The following is a 25,942-nucleotide window of genomic DNA, read 5'->3' on the forward strand; positions in this document are numbered from 1 at the left end:
GATTAAACTAGGGCGGCCTCAAGGCCTACGCTACTGCGACCCCTTTGGATCTATTGTGGCTCCCCTCACTCTAAAGCTCACCCTCCAGACCTGTCCTTTTAATCAAACTCTTGATGCTGGAGAGCGGCTCTTGGGTAAAGCTCACATGCCTTGGTTTTTCCTCCCCGAGAAGTAACATCCTTAGCCATACAAGCCCTTCACACTGACACAACACGTGCAGTGCCGTTTCCTCCTCTTCCTGACAAAACCTACAAAGGCTGTCATCTGCCAGGTCCATGCGATGCATGTATTTCCTGAGCCTGCAGTGGCCAGTTAATAGGCCCTACAATCATCCTTATAATCCCACGCGGCCTTAACGGATTAATTCTGCAGTCATCCTCGGCGAATAGCCTTTAATGAACTCCTTCGCCTGTCTCTGCCCAGTGGTGGCAAGCCACCACTCTTGAGACCTATTCTGCACCCATAAGTTAATGGCCGCAGTCTTCACACACTTCGGAACCCCAAAACAGGGTTCCAGGCCAACGAAGTGTCCCGCAGAGCCTTCCCGGGCCAATAAATCTGCCGCTTCGTTTCCCTTATGTCCTGAATGACCAGGTACCCAAACCAGAAAGACCTTATTATGGTCACTAATTAGTGTTGTCTGTAACGAGAGACCGTCAGTGTACTGAAAAAAGCTCCGGGTGCCAATAACTTTAGATGTTGAAGCGCCTTATATAATTTTTAAACAATACACAATACATATAATTTTATATAAAACGAAAAGTGTATAAGGGTGCTAAATACTAGATAATTATTTATTATCATTATCATAATATAATTTTCAAGGAGCCAAAAAATTGACTGTAGTGATAAGTTTATTAACTCACCAATGTTGATCAATACTTCCAAAAATTCTTTATTTATATCGTCAATTGTGAATATTTTATAATTTGTCTACCATACTTAAATTCAGCGTTTATTTCGTAAGGTTTAAACTTTGTACTCTATAAAGGCCGTTAGATATGATTTGGTATACAGGAAACCGCACAGTTATGGAGAATTTAAAGGGGGATGGGCGATTATATTATGTATAAATTGAACTATAGTTTATGTTAGGAATTCGTAAACACCTCCAGGATATGTGTATGTAGACTAAAGTGATTGGGCGGGAGTATATGCGGAAGATGAGTGACTCGAGTTTGGGGGTAGTGGCTAGAGATCAGAGTTTGCGTTTAAGTGACAAAGCACACTCTTGTTGTAGTGGAGAATGTCAAGTTTTGTGTATGTGTGCGTTTAAGTAGTAAGAATGGGAGAGAAGGGTGGTGTTTTGGCGGTATGAGGAAGCGGCTAGCGAGCGAGGAAAAGGCGGGAGATGTAGACTTTAGTATTGATCACAAGCAAAGGGAACAAGGGTCCTTTTCCCTCCAAACATTCTGGCGCGCCTTTAGATCTGTATGTGTTGTTACTCTCTAACCCCAGTGTTTATGTGTATTTATACGTACGAGTATATACAGAGAGCTGTGGCTGTGTGTGTATGTCATGACCGGAAGGCAATAGCATTAAAGAGTAACGGATAGAATGAGGATCACTCAGCATCTGTAGCTTAGTTAGAATGGTCTCTTCAATGCTCTCCTGACGGTAATCGGACTGAATTCAATCTCCCAACTGAAATTTAAACCACTATCAGACAAACCCATCCACTGAAAACAACGTCAATGACACAAGTCTTCAGCAAACTCCTCTTCTAGATCTCTCTCTTTCTCCATCTAGCCCACACTTTGAACTTCGCTTAAGAAACTTTCCATTCGATGGGTAGCCTACAAAATGATTATGTTCTCTGTATCTCTAAACTTTGTCACAAAATGAGGAAACTTAAAATTGTATTGCATTATCCACAAATTCCTTCTAATGTCTTGTGAAAGGATCTTGGAAGATATATAGAATTTTAGATAAATAGATTATGGTCTGCCGAAACCAGATTTTTTTTTTTTTTTTTTTTTTTGGAACTTATGTTACAGCCATCAGTTAGCAGTTTTTCTATTTTTCATCACTGGATACCCAGGATTCGAACTGGGGGGATCTCTCACTTATAAAAATCCATTCTTAATAAACCACTAGACCGACGAGTGTAGTGGGTATCCCCACTCATAACGTTAATTGATAGTATTAACTAAATAAAATTGCAATAATTTTTAGTTTGCATCTTTCTGTTTTCTTTTTATGAAATATTTGAAAATGTGGTTCGGTTGGCAGTGCTGAATAATATCCGTTGATTTTATTTATCGTAGCAGCATGTTTATCGTATCCTCTGACCAGGGTTTCACACTTTCATCCATTCATCAGAGGCTGATTCTACACTTTTGTGTCGAGATTTCGACTTCATTTATGTGTCTCTCTCGTACTACACTTAATGACTCAGGATAATATTTTCTTTTGAATCAATAAGTGTAATAAGTGGAAACGAATTCTCTACACCAAAAACTGATTTATCTATCTCTGATAATGGAAGCAAGTCCGAAGCCGGTCAGGGATACCAATAATAAACATAATAAGGATAAAATCGTTGATGTAAAGTAAGTACTTGATACTGAATCATTGCCAGAGCATCTTATACGTAGCAAATTTTCTGCACTTAAGGAATGCACCAAATTTTCTTTTCAATAACCTTAATTGATTTTTCTTTTTCTGAGCCATTACGACTTTCTTTAGTAAGTAATGGACGATTTTCCTGTTAAATCTTAGGGCAGATTTTACTTTCCACTCAACACCTGGACCAACTGGCGGATCCGGGTCCTGTTGAAGCCAACCACAGCCGTTTTCGACCGGCCAACAATTTCCTTAGCCTGACGGCAGTCAGCTCGAGATCTCCACCGTTTCCGAAGCATGAAAGAATATTGCCAATTTCATTGATTATTGTTTAATTTTGCCAAGGTTTTGACCTACGGACTAGGTCATATACGAGGGTCGTTTGAAAAGTCCGTGCAAAAATAAAAACTACTTAATTTTTTGGGGTAAACCTTTTTTATTTTTCAACATAGTCTCTTTTTAGGCTTATACACTTCGTCCAACGCTGCTCTAGTTTGTTGATCCCTTCCGAATAATAGGATTTGTCCAAGTCTGAAAAATAGCCATTCGTTTCTGCAATCACCTCCTCGTCTGAATAAAATCTTTTTCCCGCCAGTCATTTCTTCATATTGGGGAACAAATAGTAGTCCGAGGGAGCCAAGTCTGGAGAATTGGGGGGATGTGAAACGAGTTGGAACCCTATTTCCATTAATTTTGCGACCACAACTGCTGAGGTGTGAGCTGGTGCGTTGTCGTGATGGAAATGGATGGATGTGGGCCAATCGTGGGCGTTTTTCTTGCAGCTCGGTTTTCAAACGGTCCAATAACGATGAATAATATGCACCTGTAATAGTTTTACCCTTTTCCAGGTAGTCGATGAGGATTATTCCTTGCGAATCCCAAAAGACAGTCGCCATAATCTTTCCGGCCGAAGGAACGGTCTTCGCCTTTTTTGGCGCAGATTCCCCCTTGGTAACCCATTGTTTAGATTGTTCTTTGGTCTCAGGAGTGTAGTGATGTATCCATGTTTCATCCACAGTGACGAAACGACGCTTAAAGTCATGCGGATTCTTCTGGAACAGCTGCAAACCGTCCTTGCAACACTTCACACGATTTCGTTTTTGGTCAAGCGTGAACAATCGCGGCACCCATCTTGCGGATAGCTTTGTCATGTCCAAATGTTGATGCAAAATATTATGTACCCGTTCATTCGAGATGCCCACAGCACTAGCAATCTCACGCACCTTCACTCTTCTGTCATCCATCACCATATCATGGATTTTATCAATGATTTCTGGAGTAGTAACCTCAACAGGGCGTCCAGAACGTTCAGCGTCACTTGTGCCCATATGGCCACTCCGAAAATTTTGAAACCACTTATAAACTGTTCTAATCGAAGGTGCAGAGTCACCATAATGTTGATCAAGCTTCTCTTTAGTCTCCTGAGGCGTTTTGCCTTTCATAAAGTAGTGTTTAATCAACACACGAAATTCTTTTTCGTCCATTTTTTGAAAATCACTCGACTTCCTCGATTCAAACGAATGCCAAACACAAAGAAATAGACCGATCTGGCTGAAACTTGGTGTGTGTTCTTCCAAGAGATGCTACTAACTAAACATAACCTCGATACGCGCCAGTGGTGCTATCTCTCTGACTTTGCACGGACTTTTCAAACGACCCTCGTAAGAGGGCTGAGGAACAGAATTTTACAGTAACAGAATATAATTTAACTTTTATATCATTTGAAGGTACATTATAACTCTGATAACTGTAAAATATGTGCCATAGCCCTGGAGATGAGCCAGTCCCAAAAGCTTGGCAAAAATAAAATAATGAATGAAATAAGGCAATATTCTTTCTTCCTTCTGTGAAGGAATTATTTCATTTTTATTTATTCGGGTTCCCCAATAAGTTGTAATTTCTACTCCACGATCACAATATTTCTGCTTTACTTAAGTCGCATTAGAAAATATTTTCCACCAGCAAAGTTGTTTTTGTTCATTCAGAACTCTGGTACTTTCTACCGAGCTTGCTGGGTTGGAGCTTTATAAAATATTAGTACAAATTGTGTTTATTAAGCTCTCCTAAGGGAGGAGGAGGAAAAACATCCTTCATGCTGTGTAAGCTGTCCTCAGTCACCTGTAAGGGACGCCCCATGGCGATGTACTGTCTGCTTACACAACAAAGTGGGTGGTGCTGTTACACGCTGAGGTCATGAGGTCAAAAGAGCTACTATATAACAGGGTGGGAAGTTGTAAATTCGATTTAAATATATGACCTGCAAACAGCTAAACAGTATGCTTCTTTTAATTCACGATTATTCATTAATATTTATGTTTTAGATTACTTTTTTGCACTTTTTTTTAAGTAATATGAATAAATATTAATTATTTAAAAGTAATACTTGATAAACTCAACTCTAAACCAGAGATTCAATCATCTGATCGTCAGATTCTCTTATATTAAATATTATCATTAAACGACCTGCTTAGTAAACCAAAAAAATCTTTCAAAAAATATCTGACCTGTTACCGCAATTTACGTAATTATATATTCTTGAGACTTGGAATTTATTTTAAAAAGATTTTTTAGTTCATAAATTGCATTTTCTGAGAATATTTGCATTAATGACGTATTTGATTATATTAATAGTTGTAGATGGCGAAGCCGTACATTAGATTTAAATGTCATTTACAATAGATTATTCGAATAATGTGCTCACTGATTTCTTTTCCTATGATAATGCCCTACCTAACAATATAAACAACATCAAACTCCTCTCAAAACTAGATCAATATTACCCTAATGCCTACCTAATACTTACGGATGGTTCCAAAAACTCAACTGGGGTTGGTTGCTCGGTGTACGACTCCCAAAAAAAAAAAAACGATGGACAAATGCTCAAGCTTCATGAAATAGCGTCTGTATTCACTGGCGAAAGAGTTTAGCTTACGCGAATTCTCTGAGCGCAGATCAGGTGGTGATTCTATCAGAGAGTAAAAGTGCCCTCCAAAAAATCAAGCACCCCAGAACTAACGCATCCCATTTAATCTTAGACTTTCAGTGTGGCGGAACCAGTAGGAAGAGTGGCCTCTAATTTCGATGGGGAGGTCAGAGCGGTCCTTTTAGCCCTAAAATGTATTGTTAATATGGCGATTAAAAATGTAGTCTTTTTTATCGATTCGCAGGCCGCGATAATGGCACTGACTACTTGGGCTGTGACCGACTCTCATGATGTAATTCAATGTCGTAAAATAATTAACGACCTCATCGAGGAAAATGTGAGGGTAATATTACAATGGATCCCCAGCCACTGCGCCTCAGCGGGAATGAAGAAGCTGACAGACTCGCCAAGCTGTCAGCAAATATGACACAGCCTGAAGGGTCCATTCATTTTGAGACCACAAAACGAATCTGCCGGACAAAAGCTAAAAAGAGAACGGCGGAGCTGCACACCACACAAGCAGAGGGCAAACGATGGGCTATCTTGAGGGACAAGGTGCTGCCAAAGAACCTGCCTCGGAGCGTAGCGGTGGCCTGTTTTCGCTTGGTCACTGGACACGATTACCTGCAGGCACACTTATTTAAGATCGGGGTAGTTAACAACCCGAACTGTGTGCTTTGTGGGAACGGGCACATGACAGGAGACCATCTTTTTGAGTGCGAAGCCCTGTCACACTTGACTGCGACTACTGACGAGCTCTCATCAAGAGCGAAAATATATTGGGCTGCGAGACATCTAATGGCCGAGCGCCAATGATGTAGGGCATTAGAAAAAAAAAATAATAATAATCTTAGACACAAGGGAACTATTAGAAGAAGTTACTTCAGCCAAGAAGGTAACCCTTATCTGGATTAAGGGGCACTCCGGCTTAAAAGGGAACAAGTTGACTGAAGCTAAATTTCCACTTCCGCCACATCTCTCCACAATTCTAAACCGCCAAACTAACGATCTGTATGTAGATATAGTCAAATTTATCAGAGACAACAATATAAAAATCTAATGTTACCCCACCAATATTAATACCATATTAATATGGCTAATTTGTTAATCACAAATTAAGAAGCAAACGCTCTAAGTAGTGGAAGACCGTTTTCCCAATAACTTCGTCCCACTTTTAGCACTTCCTGTGTTTTTCTTTTGTAACCACCCAATTTGGCCCAACCAAAATATATTCACTAAAACTCTCAGAGAGAAGGAATTACATATCTCCATCGCCTTTTTTTCTTTTTATAAATTTGTAATCCGGTGGCACCCATGCATGTTTCTACGAACCCTTCACCTTCCAAAATATTCCAGCCACAAAACTGGTTTCAAGATAGCAGGATAGGGGTCACAGAGTGATATCTTTATATAGATAGCCCTTTCATTCCTGTACTTTCAGTACCAAAGAGAATTATTTTTACCTTTTTTCTAATTTCAAGCCCTGAGCCTTGAACTGTAGCTTGTCTATCCTAAAAGATCTCCTCTTACTAATCTTCCTGCTATTCCCTCCAACAAGTAACATCGTTCAATTATGCCAATGACATCCTCGTCCTTGATGTGAGCGGTCTAAAGAGCTCCAAAGTTAGTTTGCCTTTAAATAATCTCCAGCGCTAGACTTCTTGTCGGGTGGGTCCATCGTTATTGGTCCATTAGAATAACAGTAGACTGCGTCGTTAATCTCCTTTATTAACTTCTTGTCGCTATCTTTTGCTAGACAACTAATATAATTATGGGCGCCTCTTAAAATTCTGTTTTTTTTTTACTCATGTACTAGTTCGCATGCCTCAGACTGCAATAATTTTTTAATATGAGCCTGTTTTCGTTTCTTACATTTCGGTTCTGTGACATTAAAAGAATTGAACAAAAGATTAGCATGCATATTTCTTCAGAAGTGGCTTTGCGTCTCCAACTGCCACTTAGATGTCGTGGGAGCGGAAGCCCATACTTTGCTGTTACATTTTTACTAATAAAAATAAAAAAATAGCTCGTGGAGTTCATTCGAATTCAAATTCATCAAAATTTTAGAATCTTGTTATTATACTTTTTTTTAAAGACACTGCTGTAACAATTTATTACATACTACAAGCACCTGTCCTCTGGCGGAAGTATACAAACCAACCAGTGAATATTTAGGCCAAGTTATTTCATTTTATGCATGTCTTTGTCAACCTTTCTCTTGTTTCCGTTTTCCTTTATCAAATTTTTGTCGTTTCCTCTTTGTTTTTGTTAATAAAAGAGGTTGTCTCCTCCAGATGTTTGCTACATTCTCACATATGAAATCTTTTCACTGCAAACAAAAAAAAAGTTAGCATTTTTGCAGTTTCTTTGTTCGAACTGCTTCAAAACTGGCTCTTGTTAAAGTTGATAACGAGAGAATGATTCATTGGATAACCTTTATTGTGGAAATATGTCAGGTGAGTTAGCTAATCCAAACAGTTGCACACATCAACCTCAGCAAGTCATAAGAGTCGTCAGTGGAAATGTATCGTTAGGGGATGATAGTTTTAACACCAGAGGCGCCAAAATCCATGAAGAAGGTTGAAATTCCTTATTGGTTACTTGTGATTGGGAAGTGGAGTTTCAGTTTAATACCGTCTTTTTCCGAAAATAAGACACTGTCTTACTTTCTTTTTAGGTCCAAAATACGAGCTAGGGCTTATTTTCGAGGGAGGGCTTCAAGTACAATAAGTAGATTTATATTTTTGTTTAATATTTATTTATATACAGAAATTTAAATTTATTCAATTACAGTGATGTCATCTTCTTCTGGAACATCCTCATAAATTATCAAATTTTGAATTCCGTTCTGATTTTGCTCCAAATCCATTTCCTGTAGAATCATTGATCCGAATCTCTCATGTCTTGCAATATAGCTATCGTTAAATGAATACTACTTGTCTAAGTAGCCTGTTGGTAGTGCATTAGAAACACAACTGTCAGTTATTTTGTCCCATGAATTTTTTACCCAATTCACAACTTCTTGTAAGCCTGGCTTTACAAAATTACCTCGTTGATTTCTCACCATTCTGTTTTCAATATATTCAATGATTTCCATCCGCAAATGATCCTTGAAATGGCTTGTTTATTGCAATGTCAAGTGTCTGGAGGTAGCCAGTTATTCCTGCCGAAAATATTAGGGCAGCTAGAGATACCTACTAAATTCAACACTTTACAACATCATTTTTTAACGAATTATATTTTTCACATTATTTTAACTAGGGCTTATTTTCAGGGGAGGGCTTATATTCCAAACAGACCCGAAAATCACGCCAGGGCTTATTTTCGGAAAAAGGCGGTAGTTACTGTTAAATCGTCTTCCTGAGTTCCACAAATTCAGTTCCAGTTGTATCCCAGAAGAAAATTAACTTATAGTTTAGTGCTGATAGGCACGATTTTGGCGGGGAAGGATTTAAGCGATCTTTTTATTTCAGGCAGGTTTCAGTACACCAAGATTTCAGGTCCAATAGCAATTCTTTCCAGAAATCGTTCACCCCCTATCCTATAATCGACACGAAAGTTCTTCATAGACATTCCTAAGGCTACTACGGTCTCTCTCAATTCCAGTAGTCAACTGAAACCCATCTTCCAGATACTTAACTGTATTCGCGCCGCACATCCTGGATTATCGAACATTATTTTCCAAAATTGATGGCTGTTTCCTTTACAGTACGTACAGTTTCAGCGGTTTTCCTTCATAAGATTTTCCCCCTGCTTCAATATTTTTGTTCTTCCTTAACATACAAAAGAAGAAGTATAAAAATTAACCCTTCATAATTATAAATCATTCCAAATTTGTGAATTGTGTATAAACAAAATAACAAGAGTTTTTCAATACATTATTTTCAATTTAATTAGCTAGCTTATTGTTTTATTTTAATTAAATTAATATCACGAGTTATAGTTTAGTCACGAATAATAATGTCACGAATTGTGTACAGCTGGGTGGTTACTTGTGGTGCAAAGTAATATTAATTTGTTGTGGTGTATACGTGTTCGGAATAATTAGGCTATTATAGTGTTTTGTTTGGGCTTTAAATTAGTTTATGGTGGTATTTAATTTCAGGCAATATAAGTCGAACATTTTGGTGTAGCTGTGGGTATACCCGGCACTTCACCTAAGGAACTGTTATCTGCTGAAAAAAAAAGTACTTTAGCTGAAATACTTTTACTGACTTTGATTTGATTGACATAGACCCTTTCAGTCTTAGCTCAGATATTGAAGCGCCTTAATTTAAAGAAAAACAAAAAATGAAGTGAGAGCGAATCGTGTCAGGTTCAGATTTAGACCAGATTTAAGTTTTAATATAAAATAATGACAATGCGTTCTTACTTACGTAGTATTAATCACCTCCAAACTATATGAAGCCCCACTATAGATAGGCTTGTTCTATAAAATTGTATTTATAGTCACAAGAAGGAAACAATATTAATATCTAATAGAGTAGAGACTTGTATAATATATGGTATACATAGACTATTATCTTTTAAACAATATTAATGCCAGTAAATGACCATCTACTTCCATCAGCGCCCAAATATTGTACTCACGTTGGGTTTGTGGAGAACTGTAACACTAACAATACAATTAATTTAAACACAATATATCTGTCACCGCTAGTTAATATTGTTGAGCTCACCATATTGTTGATGGCTTTAGAATCAGTTGACTTTCTAAACAGATATATATGTATATCTTCTTATAATTGTACTTTGTTGTATTCACACAAATTAGATGAGAGATAAATTAGATATTATCTTTTATATCCCTCCTTATGGCACGTGCGTAACATTTAGTTCGATTAAACTATTGTAAATCACTTAAAAATATTGTAATGAATTTATTGGCCAGTATGTAATGTATTGGAAATGGTATAGCTTTACAGCATTGTCACTTATAGATAGTTACATTACCAACTTTGCTAATTTCTTATACATTATTATCTTCTTTTTTCCTTTCTTAATTATTATAAGGGAAGTATCGAGATGCTGCCAAATTTTCGAATATTATTTTACCCAAGGAAACCTTCTTTTGGAATTCCTCTTTGTAACCCGACTGATCAAAAGTTCCTCAAACCAATTTTTAAGATTTTACTCGGAAATGTACCCAAAGGTTTTTTCCTACAGATTTTGTGCACAAATTTTACTCATGATGGACACTATGACGTTTATTTAAAACGTTAAATATCAACTTTGATGTGTATCCGTTGTAGTACGCATGTTTATTGTATCCAAAAAGCTATTTTGGACTTGTAAATCCACCATTAAAAGTAGTATTTACTCACTTTGAGATAGAGATTTCGTTTTCTTTACTTATGCTTCAGCCTTGCGATACATTTACTTGAATTAGTGAAGGAAATTTACTTAGTTTGTATGAGCGTTATCTGAAATGTAAAATATTTGGTAAAAATAATATAATAATAAAATTAAAGCAAACCCAGTAAATGTTTTTAGGGGTTTTGAATGTTTAGTGTATGTATAAAGTTTAAATTAGGGAGCGCCCCTTTATAAAGTAGACTTCAAAATTTACAATGCTAAGACATTATACTTACAATAAATGTACAGAAACTCTTTAAACATTTGCTCGGATTCTTTAATTTTTATTATATTATTTTTGCTAAAAATATTTTACGATTCATTAACATATTGAATAACACGCATTAACAGTATGTAACCTCCCTCACTTAGTCAGCTCATGTAGGGAGAGAAGGGAACACAAGTGAAGTCGTGTTCTCTACACCAAACTGTTTAATCTACCCTCCGATGATGGGTAGTAGTTCTGCAACCAATCAGTGATACAGTAAACATGCTTACTATGACGAATGAAAGATGTTATCCAACATTGCGAGCCTAACCACATTTTCGGAGTTATTGGAAACATTTTTTAAGGTTAAAGAATATTTTGGTTTCCCTTTACAATACAATTTCAATACGTATAATGTAGGGTAAGTGCTTTGACTTATATATTGTTAAGAAGAGTGAAATGTGCTGCTAAAATTTTGGAAAATATAAATCTATGACTATTTCAAACAGCAATTTGAGGACTTTTTTTTTTAAAAAAAAAAGGGTGTTCAGGTTTTCACTAAAGTATAATTTCAGTGAATTGGATGAATTTAAATTTACCCACATGATAAAAATATTAGGCTAATTACATTCAATAAATTAATTTTACAATTTTACTTATTTTCCAGACCGAGCTATCCCAAAATCTGCAACAACTCTCAGAGAAGGCTAGATCGACGACAGAATTTATCCAAAGGCTCAAAGGGATGACAGATAAAATAGGCGTAAGTGATTGGTTCTTATTTTCATTAATAAAGTAAATTAATGAATAATAATGAAATATAAAAGAAACATTTTTTCGATATCGGGTTTCAGTAAATAAAATGTTTTATAATATCCAAAAAATTGTGGAATACAAATACAAAATAAACGAAACTTTTTCAAAATAAAATAATATTTAATTTCTTTGAGATATGCAAATTAAATGTGATTAGTAAACTAAGGAAGTTTAAACTGATATTTTATGCATAAATATGTAAATGAACTGTAGCTATGATCTGTCTTGAGCTACTTTGAAGCAGTTATTTAGGTGGAAACAATATTGTGCAATTGTTACGTACAATTATTTTTTATTAACATTATTGGAAATCTCTGGAATCCATCACTGTTGCACCCTTTTATGTGAGCAGGCCATTACCAATCCACACCGATCTGCAAATCCCATTTGCTTCAAGGCCCTTGCCCAGTCCCAGTTATATCAAATTTCCACTCCTACGCCAAAATCCCTTGTGACAGTTATGTCGCGACCAACTGGGCGAACAATAAAACAAGGGATATCACGCTACCATTTCCTCCAGAATTTGTTACCTTTTGGTTTCAGCTCAGAATTTTTTCCACAGATCATTTTCGTCTGTTCTTTCAGCGAGGAATTTATTTCCTAAAAAGCTCCTTATCACCAATCGTCATTCCTTTGTCCAATTAGAGCGTATATTAACCTAAAACGATAATCTCCATACATAAGCGTAGATAAAATCTCCCAAGTGTCTATAAAAAAAGAAGGTTTTTTTTGCAGATTGTAATGGGTCACAACCCTTGGGGCGTTGGAAATTCCTATCAGGCTATCTACTGCATTGATCCCACAAGTGTGCTCTGTGTGAATTAGGTTTTGTTTTTTTATTACAACATTAAGGAGAATGTCGCGCCAATCCCCAGTTCGTGAGTTTTCTCACATTACATTTTCCAGGTCATCGTTGCTCTTTAAATAAATAAAGTATTGATGTTCATTCAAAATCCTTTATTCAGGCTAAAAAATTATACTTTCAACTTATTTTTTTGAAGATTACGATTTCATATTATTTTCCAAAGCCGTTTGGTAAGTTGCAACTCCAATCTAGTACCTTTTTTACCTTATTTCCACAGGTACAAGCATATTTCTGTAAATACAATTTTTGTATTCCAAATTAAGCTTAAGTACTCAGCTGACATATTTTTAATTTTTCTTATTATTTTCTTAAGGAACATTGTGTGGAATTTGAAGAAGCGGTTATACAAGAAGTGGACGATCTAATGGCCGCATTGGAAGCTAGAAAACTTCAGCTGGTAGAATATGTCCGACAAGAAAGGGACGTTAAAGTGCGTACATTGAAGGATCAAGTAGCAGCGTGTACCGCTAAGTTACAGCATACGACTGCATTGATGCAATTCTGTATTGAAGCGTTGAAGGAGAACGATTCGTCAGCTTTTCTCCAGGTAGGGTGTTATTTTCATTTTTAAGGATGAAAGTGATTAGTGTGGTTTTTCTTTTTCTTCGTGGCTCTAAAGTCCTCGAAGGATCCTGACCGACCACCTCAGCTTCTCAAATTAAAGCGATTTCTATCTATTTCCTTAAACCCAGCCATCCAAGTCTTCTTCGGCATCATCTAACCATTATCTTCCTTTCTCTACCATAACTTCTTGCCTCTCCCGGGTGCACCTCCAGCAATTCCTAAGTAGTTCTAAGTTCCTTTATTCTTACAGTGTACCTTAATTACCTCAACATCCCTCTTCTCATCCTTCTTACGAGATTCTTGCTCCCGGTACAGTTCCCTTCATTAATTTGGTGTTTCTTTTTCTTTCTTAGCCATACAGTTTTCAGAAGACTTTGTCCGTCTCACCCTCTCTCAACCAAAGCGATTTCTCTTTGGCGACTTTTCCTTAGTCTTCTTTTCTATCTTGTCTCTCTCCTTGGTGCACCTCCAACCATTTCTTAGTGATTCAAGATTCCTTTATTCTTATACAATATACTCGCGACTATTTCAACCTTCTTGTTCTCATCTACCGTACAAGATTCTTCCTCACGGTACAGTTCCCTTCATTAATTTGGCGTTCAGTTGCAAGTATATATATTTGAATGTAAGTAAAGATTCCGTTATTGAAGAATTTGTTGATTGCAAAATGGTTTCCTCTCCGTTTTTTAAAAGTTTTGATTACAAAAGAAAGAGTGAAAGTTGATTTTTGTATCCAATTTAAGTTGTAATTTTCTAAAATTATCCCAATAAAACTAGAGACTACATCTATAAATACACATCGTGTTCTCTGTTTATTTTAAGACAGAAACTCCGATGGAATGTTTTGCAAAGATCTACTAGAAACTTTTGCAGCGTACTTAGCAAGTCAATTTTATTCTCTTCGACTTGGAAATTAATTAAAGCCCAACTTAAATAGAAATATATTCAACTTAAATGAATTTAGATTAAACTTCAATTACCTCTTTTATTTTAGACAGAGAGAGAGATTTGCACCGAGTGATTATGATTAATGAAGTGTGACATCAGCTCCTTCCGAAGTTGCGAAAGTTAAATTAAGAAGAGAAAATTGTATTTCTACATATTACTATAATTAGTTTTGATGTTTATTATTACGAGTAGTTAGCTTGCTTCAGAAGGCTTCGATTTAATTATCAAGTAGTTTGAAAAGATGTCGGCTTTTAATTGGGAAGAATCACCATCGTCTGATGTATTTCCTTAACTAAATTAACTAAATAAATAATACGAGTAAAAACATCTCTTTGAGCCACTTCGTTGCATAGTAGTGCAGTTATTGATTAGAAGCAAGAAGTCATCCTTATCATGAAATTCCACTGAATTATAAATGCTTTACTCGAAAGGAGACATCGATTTTGTGGTATTAGGATATCAAAAAAATGTTAGATCTGTATTTCGGCGTTGCGTCCAATTTTAGAAAACGCCTCAGCGTCCCAAAATCAATGTTCCCTGAACAAAAAAAGGGTGGACCAAAGTGTTTAGCATTAACGTTAAGTTTTGTTCATGTTCAAAGTCAATCCCAGGGAAGGGATAGCCATAAGGTTAGCGTACTGGATTCCCACGTGGCGGTCCCAAGTTCGAATCCAGTTGCTGACTCTTTGATTTTTCTCTACCTAGGCAGCTTCTTACAGCCTAATGTCCGAGAGTGTTGAATGTAACGTAAGAATTCTGACCAGAGGCCGGTAGTTCACAAGAAAACTACGGGCGTAAATGATTAAAGTTTTTATGACTCCTAAAAAAAATCATGGGTTACTTCAGAGTGTTCGTGCAAGAATATCGCTGTAATATATTTCATTTAAATGGTAGAACCGTACAATGTATTGAAAAAAAAAAGAGAATTTTTGGGGGAGCAAGTTTAATTCTTCCTCCAAGAACCTCAGCTTAAATGAAATTTCCTAGAAAATTTTACATTTTCATGCTCAAAAGTTTTAAAGAAATCTTTGAAATTGTTTTTAGCTTATTATTTTCGAAAAGCTTTAATAGCGGTGCGTTAGTGGCAACTAAACCAAATATTAACTTTAAACTTTCTCTGATTGTCTGTTCTTGATTACATGGACGCTGCCCAATTTTTAAAAAATCATTTTATAATTTTAGGGACTTAAAAATGTGTACTTATAGTTCAAACTCAAAAACAAAGAGCTGAACTTTTTCTTAAGTGAAAAATCGTTGTCTGAAAGGTTTCTTTTTTCACCCAATTTGGGTGTTTTTATTATTATATACTCTCCTATCTAATTTCACTAATGAAAATATTATTTCTTAATGTCGGTCCTCCATCTTTTATAAAACAGTTAAAAAGATGTGATTACGTTCAGCTCATTTAAATGATCCACTTTTATAAAAGGGCGTTGCTAAGTTACAATCAAAATGAAAGACACAAACTTCTACCAAACCTCACTTCTTCATTCATCTATATACGAGGGTCGTTTGAAAAGTCCGTGCAAAAATAAAAACTACTTAATTTTTTGGGGTAAACCTTTTTTATTTTTCAACATAGTCTTCTTTTAGGCTTATACACTTCGTCCAACGCTGCTCTAGTTTGTTGATCCCTTCCGAATAATAGGATTTGTCCAAGTCTGAAAAATAGCCATTCGTTTCTGCAATCACCTCCTCGTTTGAATAAAATCTTTTTCCCGCCAGCCATTTCTTCATATTGGGGAACAAATAGTAGTCCGAGGGAGCCAAGTCTGGAGAATAGGGGGGATGTGAAACGAGTTGGAACCCTATTTCCATTAATTTTGCGACCACAACTGCTGAGGTGTGAGCTGGTGCGTTGTCGTGATGGAAAAGGACTTTTTTGTGGGCCAATCGTGGGCGTTTTTCTTGCAGCTCGGTTTTCAAACGGTCCAATAACGATGAATAATATGCACCTGTAATAGTTTTACCCTTTTCCAGATAGTCGATGAGGATTATTCCTTGCGAATCCCAAAAGACAGTCGCCATAATCTTTCCGGCCAAAGGAACGGTCTTCGCCTTTTTTGGCGCAGATTCCCCCTTGGTAACCCATTGTTTAGATTGTTCTTTGGTCTCAGGAGTGTAGTGATGTATCCATGTTTCATCCACAGTGACGAAACGACGCTTAAAGTCCTGCGGATTCTTCTGGAACAGCTGCAAACCGTCCTTGCAACACTTCACACACGATTTCGTTTTTGGTCAAGCGTGAGCAATCGCGGCACACCCATCTTGCGGATAGCTTTGTCATGTCCAAATGTTGATGCAAAATATTATGTACCCGTTCATTCGAGATGCCCACAGCACTAGCAATCTCACGCACCTTCACTCTTCTGTCATCCATCATCATATCATGGATTTTATCAATGATTTCTGGAGTAGTAACCTCAACAGGGCGTCCAGAACGTTCAGCGTCACTTGTGCCCATATGGCCACTCCGAAAATTTTGAAACCACTTATAAACTGTTCTAATCGAAGGTGCAGAGTCACCATAATGTTTATCAAGCTTCTCTTTAGTCTCCTCAGGCGTTTTGCCTTTCATAAAGTAGTGTTTAATCAACACACGAAATTCTTTTTCGTCCATTTTTTGAAAATCACTCGACTTCCTCGATTCAAACGAATGCCAAACACAAAGAAATAGACCGATCTGGCTGAAACTTGGTGTGTGTTCTTCCAAGAGATGCTACTAACTAAACATAACCTCGATACCCGCCAGTGGTGCTATCTCTCTGACTTTGCACGGACTTCCAGACGACCCTCGTACTTCAAAACAAAAAAACCTTGAAAGAAAACAGAAAACAAAAATTGAAAGAGAAATTATCTGTGTTTTTCTGTGTTGCTCCGTTTAATCTGAAATCGGAAACAGAAATTTATCGATTTTATTTATCTCAGAAATTTATTTGATAGGGAATTGAAAGAAAGAGCTACCTGGTTTTCCAAAAGAAATTGGATAAAAAGTATCCAGCTGGATTCTGATTTATCATGGTATCAAAAGCCACAGTTAAAATATTAGAAGATACAATAATTTACAAAATAATCAGATCGATAACTGTCATAAAATGCACCAACTTCTAAATAAACTAATAGATATGCACAGCCCACACTTAAATCGATAATGTTAATTTATTTTAAAATATTTAAGACGTGAAATATAATCTCATGGTTACTGTAGCCGAGACTTTTAATATTAAAACTTGGAAGAATAAATTGAAAGCCTTATGAAGGGGCGAACTATTTGGGCAAACCCTTATTATCACCTGTCAGTTTTGGTCATTGATTGATCGACCAGATTAATATTCGGGAAATATTAGGCTAGCCGCTGTGTTTCGCGTTACTCTTGACAACAGCCAAGAAAGCTAAGGGCATTAATAAACTTATTTTGTTATAAAATTGATTATAAAAAAATACCTGCTAATTAATCTTGAGTGACCTTTACTTACTTTAGCTCAATTTTCTTTAAAGTAGAAAAAGATTCTCTTACGATAATATTTCAAAGATAAACTACGAGTTTTTCTATAACCTGAGATTATATTTAGGATTGTAATAGCGAGGATTCGGTCAAAATAGGGGGGAAAAACAAAAAATCTCCGTCTTTACGCCAACGTTTCGACAAATTTATTGTCTTCCTCAAGGCCTGGATATTTCAGTTAAGCAACACAACAATTAGAATATTGAAAAATACAACAGCTTATTTAAAAAACTATAAGAAATTAAGAAGACAATAAAGTTGTCGAAACGTTGGCGTAAAGACGGAGTGTTATCGAATCCTCGCTTCAATCATAAAGTTTACGGTCACGAAAAGATAACACGAATTCATGACTGAAATTATACTTAAACGCAAAGTACCACCCATCTGAAACCCAGAACTAAACGAGCGTTCCTTAAAAAAAATAAATAAATAAATTATTCAAATAAAAGATCTAAAGCTTTCGGAGTATTACTTGTAAATCCGAAGTTAAGTGAAAATTCTTTGGAGTATTTCAGGGAAAAACTGGAAAAATTCTTTCAGTGAAAATGCTTCTTTCGATTGAGTATTTTGGCCACTCACCTTCCCTTCCTGCTCATAATAAAATATTAACTTTTAGCTTTTTGTAATTTTGCGTTTCCGTTTTTTGAGCTAATTCCTGTTTTGTATTTGTGACCGGCTATTGGAGGGAGCGATCCCTTTCGGTTCCCCTTTCAGGGGCGATACTATTTGCGGGCGCCAGATAGCCTAGGCTGTCCGAGCGATACTCCTAACCAGCCCCAGTATATAAATGCTCTTAAGGGCGCCCCTAACGGGATATCTGAAGCCCAAGAAGAAGGGTGGGTCCAGTAGTCAATCACATAGCGCGACAGATGAAGAAAATTCTCTCGTGTACTATAATTGCACAGAAAAATAACCGTATTTATAGAAAGGAACATTAACTCAAAATAACAGGAAAATCGTAAGTAAGATCTAAACTAAACCTAATAGGTAAACGAAAAGTGTACACAAAATGACTATACTAAATTCAAAAATAAGGGATAACCCATACAGTAAATAACAGTAAGACTAAAAACAAGATAATGACTTACCTGTGGCTATAACGTCAATCGACAACACTGACCCAGGCCGAGCGTACAAGAAAGAATTGTATCTTCAATGTTTTGACGATAAGCAGAATGCCAATCTGGCAGTCAAATATTCACTCCAACTTTTGTTATAAAATGTAGCCAAATGCGGCAGCTCCTGCCATCTATCGGCATTTTTCGGTAACAGTATTAAGTGGATGATTATGGTTGACAAATAAAGGATGAATTTCCCATTTACTAGTAGTGAACTAATTTTACATGAAACGTATTCTTCATTTCCTCGTATTTAAGCGTATTTTTGTCAGAGAATCAAAAGAATGAATTACAGATTATAAGTCAGTAACTTACTTTCAAATTCTTGATGTGTAACATTAAACGAAAATCTGTGAACAGATGAATAATATAGAATAATACCTATTCAGTATGCTCTGTCATGATTCCCTATAATGGCCCCCTTCTAAGTGCTCTTAAAAGCACAAAAAAAGAAGTAAGAAAAGAAATGGTATCAGCAGGTAAGCATGAACAGCCATGATGTCGTAATCAAGTTGAATTAAAGTCCCTCCATACTTTGTTTAATGAACAAAATTAAATTAAACTTTTGTTGTTTCATTTAAGTTTATTTATTTTTTATGTTTGTTATTTTCATTTCTCTCCAGTTCTGATAAGGAATTGTTTAGATTAATTTTTTTTTTTTTAAACAGTTTTTTTTTAATTAATTTAACTTTAGGACCGGCCATTTTGATTCTAGTTTCACACGTGCAATAATTTTATTGGATTTCTTGCATTGCTAATTTGCTTCGGATAAAACTTCACTTCAGTTATTAATATATAGTTTAATTTGGACTGCATTAAGGTACAAATATGCAATGAAGCTAGTTATAGTTAACACAATGAAGGCAGAAAGAAAATTGGGAGTATCACAAGGAACTGCAAGCAAGCTGGGGCTAGAAGTAAGCTTAGGTCAGGAGCTGCATTGTCAGATCCCACTCAAACTGATCTAGATGAGTACCAGAGTAGAAGCCGTACGCGTATCAGTTCTAAGGGGCTGGAAAGAAATAACAGCCTATCATCAAGAAGAGAATTATAATCCTCCTCTTTTCATATTCTGGAGACTGGGGCTGCCGTTGAAAGGGCTTTGATGAGTACTGTAGGATTTTTTACGTTACCTTCCCTAGTAAATGCAATTTTAGGGCGATTATTAGGTGTTATAGTTCAGCGAAAGCGCCTCGCTAGCCGAGCAGTTAGAGACGAGACCTGCAAAGCTAATATATACGACGGTCGTTTAAAAGTCCGTGCAAAAATAAAAACTACTTAATTTTTTGGGGTAAACCTTTTTTATTTTTCAACATAGTCTCCTTCTAGGCTTATACACTTCGTCCAACGCTGCTCTAGTTTGTTGATCCCTTCCGAATAATAGGATTTGTCCAAGTCTGAAAAATAGCCATTCGTTTCTGCAATCACCTCCTCGTTTGAATAAAATCTTTTTCCCGCCAGCCATTTCTTCACATTGGGGAACAAATAGTAGTCCGAGGGAGCCAAGTCTGGAGAATAGGGGGGATGTGAAACGAGTTGGAACCCTATTTCCATTAATTTTGCGACCACAACTGCTGAGGTGTGAGCTGGTGCGTTGTCGTGATGGAAAAGCACTTTTTTGTGGGCCAATCGTGGGCGTTTTTCTTGCAGCTCGGTTTTCAAACGGTCCAATAACGATGAATAATATGCACCTGTAATAGTTTTACCCTTTTCCAGATAGTCGATGAGGATTATTCCTTGCGAATCCCAAAAGACAGTCGCCATAATCTTTCCGGCCGAAGGAACGGTCTTCGCCTTTTTTGGCGCAGATTCCCCCTTGGTAACCCATTGTTTAGATTGTTCTTTGGTCTCAGGAGTGTAGTGATGTATCCATGTTTCATCCACAGTGACGAAACGACGCTTAAAGTCCTGCGGATTCTTCTGGAACAGCTGCAAACCGTCCTTGCAACACTTCACACACGATTTCGTTTTTGGTCAAGCGTGAGCAATCGCGGCACACCCATCTTGCGGATAGCTTTGTCATGTCCAAATGTTGATGCAAAATATTATGTACCCGTTCATTCGAGATGCCCACAGCACTAGCAATCTCACGCACCTTCACTCTTCTGTCATCCATCATCATATCATGGATTTTATCAATGATTTCTGGAGTAGTAACCTCAACAGGGCGTCCAGAACGTTCAGCGTCACTTGTGCCCATATGGCCACTCCGAAAATTTTGAAACCACTTATAAACTGTTCTAATCGAAGGTGCAGAGTCACCATAATGTTTATCAAGCTTCTCTTTAGTCTCCTCAGGCGTTTTGCCTTTCATAAAGTAGTGTTTAATCAACACACGAAATTCTTTTTCGTCCATTTTTTGAAAATCACTCGACTTCCTCGATTCAAACGAATGCCAAACACAAAGAAATAGACCGATCTGGCTGAAACTTGGTGTGTGTTCTTCCAAGAGATGCTACTAACTAAACATAACCTCGATACCCGCCAGTGGTGCTATCTCTCTGACTTTGCACGGACTTCCAGACGACCCTCGTACTTCAAAACAAAAAAACCTTGAAAGAAAACAGAAAACAAAAATTGAAAGAGAAATTATCTGTGTTTTTCTGTGTTGCTCCGTTTAATCTGAAATCGGAAACAGAAATTTATCGATTTTATTTATCTCAGAAATTTATTTGATAGGGAATTGAAAGAAAGAGCTACCTGGTTTTCCAAAAGAAATTGGATAAAAAGTATCCAGCTGGATTCTGATTTATCATGGTATCAAAAGCCACAGTTAAAATATTAGAAGATACAATAATTTACAAAATAATCAGATCGATAACTGTCATAAAATGCACCAACTTCTAAATAAACTAATAGATATGCACAGCCCACACTTAAATCGATAATGTTAATTTATTTTAAAATATTTAAGACGTGAAATATAATCTCATGGTTACTGTAGCCGAGACTTTTAATATTAAAACTTGGAAGAATAAATTGAAAGCCTTATGAAGGGGCGAACTATTTGGGCAAACCCTTATTATCACCTGTCAGTTTTGGTCATTGATTGATCGACCAGATTAATATTCGGGAAATATTAGGCTAGCCGCTGTGTTTCGCGTTACTCTTGACAACAGCCAAGAAAGCTAAGGGCATTAATAAACTTATTTTGTTATAAAATTGATTATAAAAAAATACCTGCTAATTAATCTTGAGTGACCTTTACTTACTTTAGCTCAATTTTCTTTAAAGTAGAAAAAGATTCTCTTACGATAATATTTCAAAGATAAACTACGAGTTTTTCTATAACCTGAGATTATATTTAGGATTGTAATAGCGAGGATTCGGTCAAAATAGGGGGGAAAAACAAAAAATCTCCGTCTTTACGCCAACGTTTCGACAAATTTATTGTCTTCCTCAAGGCCTGGATATTTCAGTTAAGCAACACAACAATTAGAATATTGAAAAATACAACAGCTTATTTAAAAAACTATAAGAAATTAAGAAGACAATAAAGTTGTCGAAACGTTGGCGTAAAGACGGAGTGTTATCGAATCCTCGCTTCAATCATAAAGTTTACGGTCACGAAAAGATAACACGAATTCATGACTGAAATTATACTTAAACGCAAAGTACCACCCATCTGAAACCCAGAACTAAACGAGCGTTCCTTAAAAAAAATAAATAAATAAATTATTCAAATAAAAGATCTAAAGCTTTCGGAGTATTACTTGTAAATCCGAAGTTAAGTGAAAATTCTTTGGAGTATTTCAGGGAAAAACTGGAAAAATTCTTTCAGTGAAAATGCTTCTTTCGATTGAGTATTTTGGCCACTCACCTTCCCTTCCTGCTCATAATAAAATATTAACTTTTAGCTTTTTGTAATTTTGCGTTTCCGTTTTTTGAGCTAATTCCTGTTTTGTATTTGTGACCGGCTATTGGAGGGAGCGATCCCTTTCGGTTCCCCTTTCAGGGGCGATACTATTTGCGGGCGCCAGATAGCCTAGGCTGTCCGAGCGATACTCCTAACCAGCCCCAGTATATAAATGCTCTTAAGGGCGCCCCTAACGGGATATCTGAAGCCCAAGAAGAAGGGTGGGTCCAGTAGTCAATCACATAGCGCGACAGATGAAGAAAATTCTCTCGTGTACTATAATTGCACAGAAAAATAACCGTATTTATAGAAAGGAACATTAACTCAAAATAACAGGAAAATCGTAAGTAAGATCTAAACTAAACCTAATAGGTAAACGAAAAGTGTACACAAAATGACTATACTAAATTCAAAAATAAGGGATAACCCATACAGTAAATAACAGTAAGACTAAAAACAAGATAATGACTTACCTGTGGCTATAACGTCAATCGACAACACTGACCCAGGCCGAGCGTACAAGAAAGAATTGTATCTTCAATGTTTTGACGATAAGCAGAATGCCAATCTGGCAGTCAAATATTCACTCCAACTTTTGTTATAAAATGTAGCCAAATGCGGCAGCTCCTGCCATCTATCGGCATTTTTCGGTAACAGTATTAAGTGGATGATTATGGTTGACAAATAAAGGATGAATTTCCCATTTACTAGTAGTGAACTAATTTTACATGAAACGTATTCTTCATTTCCTCGTATTTAAGCGTATTTTTGTCAGAGAATCAAAAGAATGAATTACAGATTATAAGTCAGTAACTTACTTTCAAATTCTTGATGTGTAACATTAAACGAAAATCTGTGAACAGATGAATAATATAGAATAATACCTATTCAGTATGCTCTGTCATGATTCCCTATAATGGCCCCCTTCTAAGTGCTCTTAAAAGCACAAAAAAAGAAGTAAGAAAAGAAATGGTATCAGCAGGTAAGCATGAACAGCCATGATGTCGTAATCAAGTTGAATTAAAGTCCCTCCATACTTTGTTTAATGAACAAAATTAAATTAAACTTTTGTTGTTTCATTTAAGTTTATTTATTTTTTATGTTTGTTATTTTCATTTCTCTCCAGTTCTGATAAGGAATTGTTTAGATTAATTTTTTTTTTTTTAAACAGTTTTTTTTTAATTAATTTAACTTTAGGACCGGCCATTTTGATTCTAGTTTCACACGTGCAATAATTTTATTGGATTTCTTGCATTGCTAATTTGCTTCGGATAAAACTTCACTTCAGTTATTAATATATAGTTTAATTTGGACTGCATTAAGGTACAAATATGCAATGAAGCTAGTTATAGTTAACACAATGAAGGCAGAAAGAAAATTGGGAGTATCACAAGGAACTGCAAGCAAGCTGGGGCTAGAAGTAAGCTTAGGTCAGGAGCTGCATTGTCAGATCCCACTCAAACTGATCTAGATGAGTACCAGAGTAGAAGCCGTACGCGTATCAGTTCTAAGGGGCTGGAAAGAAATAACAGCCTATCATCAAGAAGAGAATTATAATCCTCCTCTTTTCATATTCTGGAGACTGGGGCTGCCGTTGAAAGGGCTTTGATGAGTACTGTAGGATTTTTTACGTTACCTTCCCTAGTAAATGCAATTTTAGGGCGATTATTAGGTGTTATAGTTCAGCGAAAGCGCCTCGCTAGCCGAGCAGTTAGAGACGAGACCTGCAAAGCTAATATATACGACGGTCGTTTAAAAGTCCGTGCAAAAATAAAAACTACTTAATTTTTTGGGGTAAACCTTTTTTATTTTTCAACATAGTCTCCTTCTAGGCTTATACACTTCGTCCAACGCTGCTCTAGTTTGTTGATCCCTTCCGAATAATAGGATTTGTCCAAGTCTGAAAAATAGCCATTCGTTTCTGCAATCACCTCCTCGTTTGAATAAAATCTTTTTCCCGCCAGCCATTTCTTCACATTGGGGAACAAATAGTAGTCCGAGGGAGCCAAGTCTGGAGAATAGGGGGGATGTGAAACGAGTTGGAACCCTATTTCCATTAATTTTGCGACCACAACTGCTGAGGTGTGAGCTGGTGCGTTGTCGTGATGGAAAAGCACTTTTTTGTGGGCCAATCGTGGGCGTTTTTCTTGCAGCTCGGTTTTCAAACGGTCCAATAACGATGAATAATATGCACCTGTAATAGTTTTACCCTTTTCCAGATAGTCGATGAGGATTATTCCTTGCGAATCCCAAAAGACAGTCGCCATAATCTTTCCGGCCGAAGGAACGGTCTTCGCCTTTTTTGGCGCAGATTCCCCCTTGGTAACCCATTGTTTAGATTGTTCTTTGGTCTCAGGAGTGTAGTGATGTATCCATGTTTCATCCACAGTGACGAAACAACGCTTAAAGTCTTGCGGATTCTTCTAGAACAGCTGCAAACCGTCCTTGCAACACTTCACACGATTTCGTTTTTGGTCAAGCGTGAGCAATCGCGGCACCCATCTTGCGGATAGCTTTGTCATGTCCAAATGTTGATGCAAAATATTATGTACCCGTTCATTCGAGATGCCCACAGCACTAGCAATCTCATGCACCTTCACTCTTCTCTCATCCATCACCATATCATGGATTTTATCAATGATTTCTGGAGTAGTAACCTCAACAGGGCGTCCAGAACGTTCAGCGTCACTTGTGCCCATATGGCCACTCCGAAAATTTTGAAACCACTTATAAACTGTTCTAATCGAAGGTACAGAGTCACCATAATGTTTATCAAGCTTCTCTTTAGTCTCCTCAGGCGTTTTGCCTTTCATAAATAAAGTAGTGTTTAATCAACACACGAAATTCTTTTTCGTCCATTTTTTGAAAATCACTCGACTTCCTCGATTCAAACGAATGCCAAACACAAAGAAATAGACCGATCTGGCTGAAACTTGGTGTGTGTTCTTCCAAGAGATGCTACTAACTAAACATAACCTCGATACGCGCCAGTGGTGCTATCTCTCTGACTTTGCACGGACTTTTCAAACGACCCTCGTATTGTGGTACTGGGTTCGATTGCCGGTCTTGGCCTTGGATTTTATTTAATGGTTAATAAAAGAAATTTATTGTAAAGTATGTTTACTAGTCGCCTCTGGCCACGACACCTAATTAATTTGGTAGTTGGACGTAAAGCCTGCCTGAAAATGTAGGCAATACTTTATTTTATAGTTTAGCTAA

At 36.8% G+C, this 25,942-nt stretch overlaps 1 protein-coding gene and 1 long non-coding RNA gene across 4 annotated transcripts in view; one reads left to right on the forward strand and one right to left on the reverse strand.

Moving 5' to 3' along the window:
• Positions 1–25,942, forward strand: part of Trim9 (E3 ubiquitin-protein ligase Trim9) — a 309,139-nt gene that overhangs the window by 275,203 nt on the left and 7,994 nt on the right. For all 3 annotated transcript variants that reach the window (XM_074121663.1, XM_074121664.1, XM_074121665.1), the window contains exons 2-3: positions 11,719–11,814; positions 13,046–13,279. In XM_074121663.1, the coding sequence (XP_073977764.1) occupies positions 11,719–11,814; positions 13,046–13,279 (330 nt within the window). The remainder of the gene's footprint in view (positions 1–11,718; positions 11,815–13,045; positions 13,280–25,942) is intronic.
• Positions 6,690–11,295, reverse strand: LOC141450829 (uncharacterized). Its single transcript, XR_012456349.1, has 4 exons — positions 11,080–11,295; positions 10,813–10,911; positions 9,129–9,261; positions 6,690–7,817 (listed from the first exon to the last, which is right to left on the reverse strand). It is a non-coding gene; the product is annotated as an uncharacterized lncRNA (long non-coding RNA).

Source organism: Rhodnius prolixus, unplaced genomic scaffold (assembly GCF_049639745.1).
Source record: "Rhodnius prolixus isolate KJV_2025 unplaced genomic scaffold, Rpr scaffold_8, whole genome shotgun sequence".
NCBI classification, from domain to species: Eukaryota; Metazoa; Arthropoda; class Insecta; order Hemiptera; family Reduviidae; genus Rhodnius; species Rhodnius prolixus.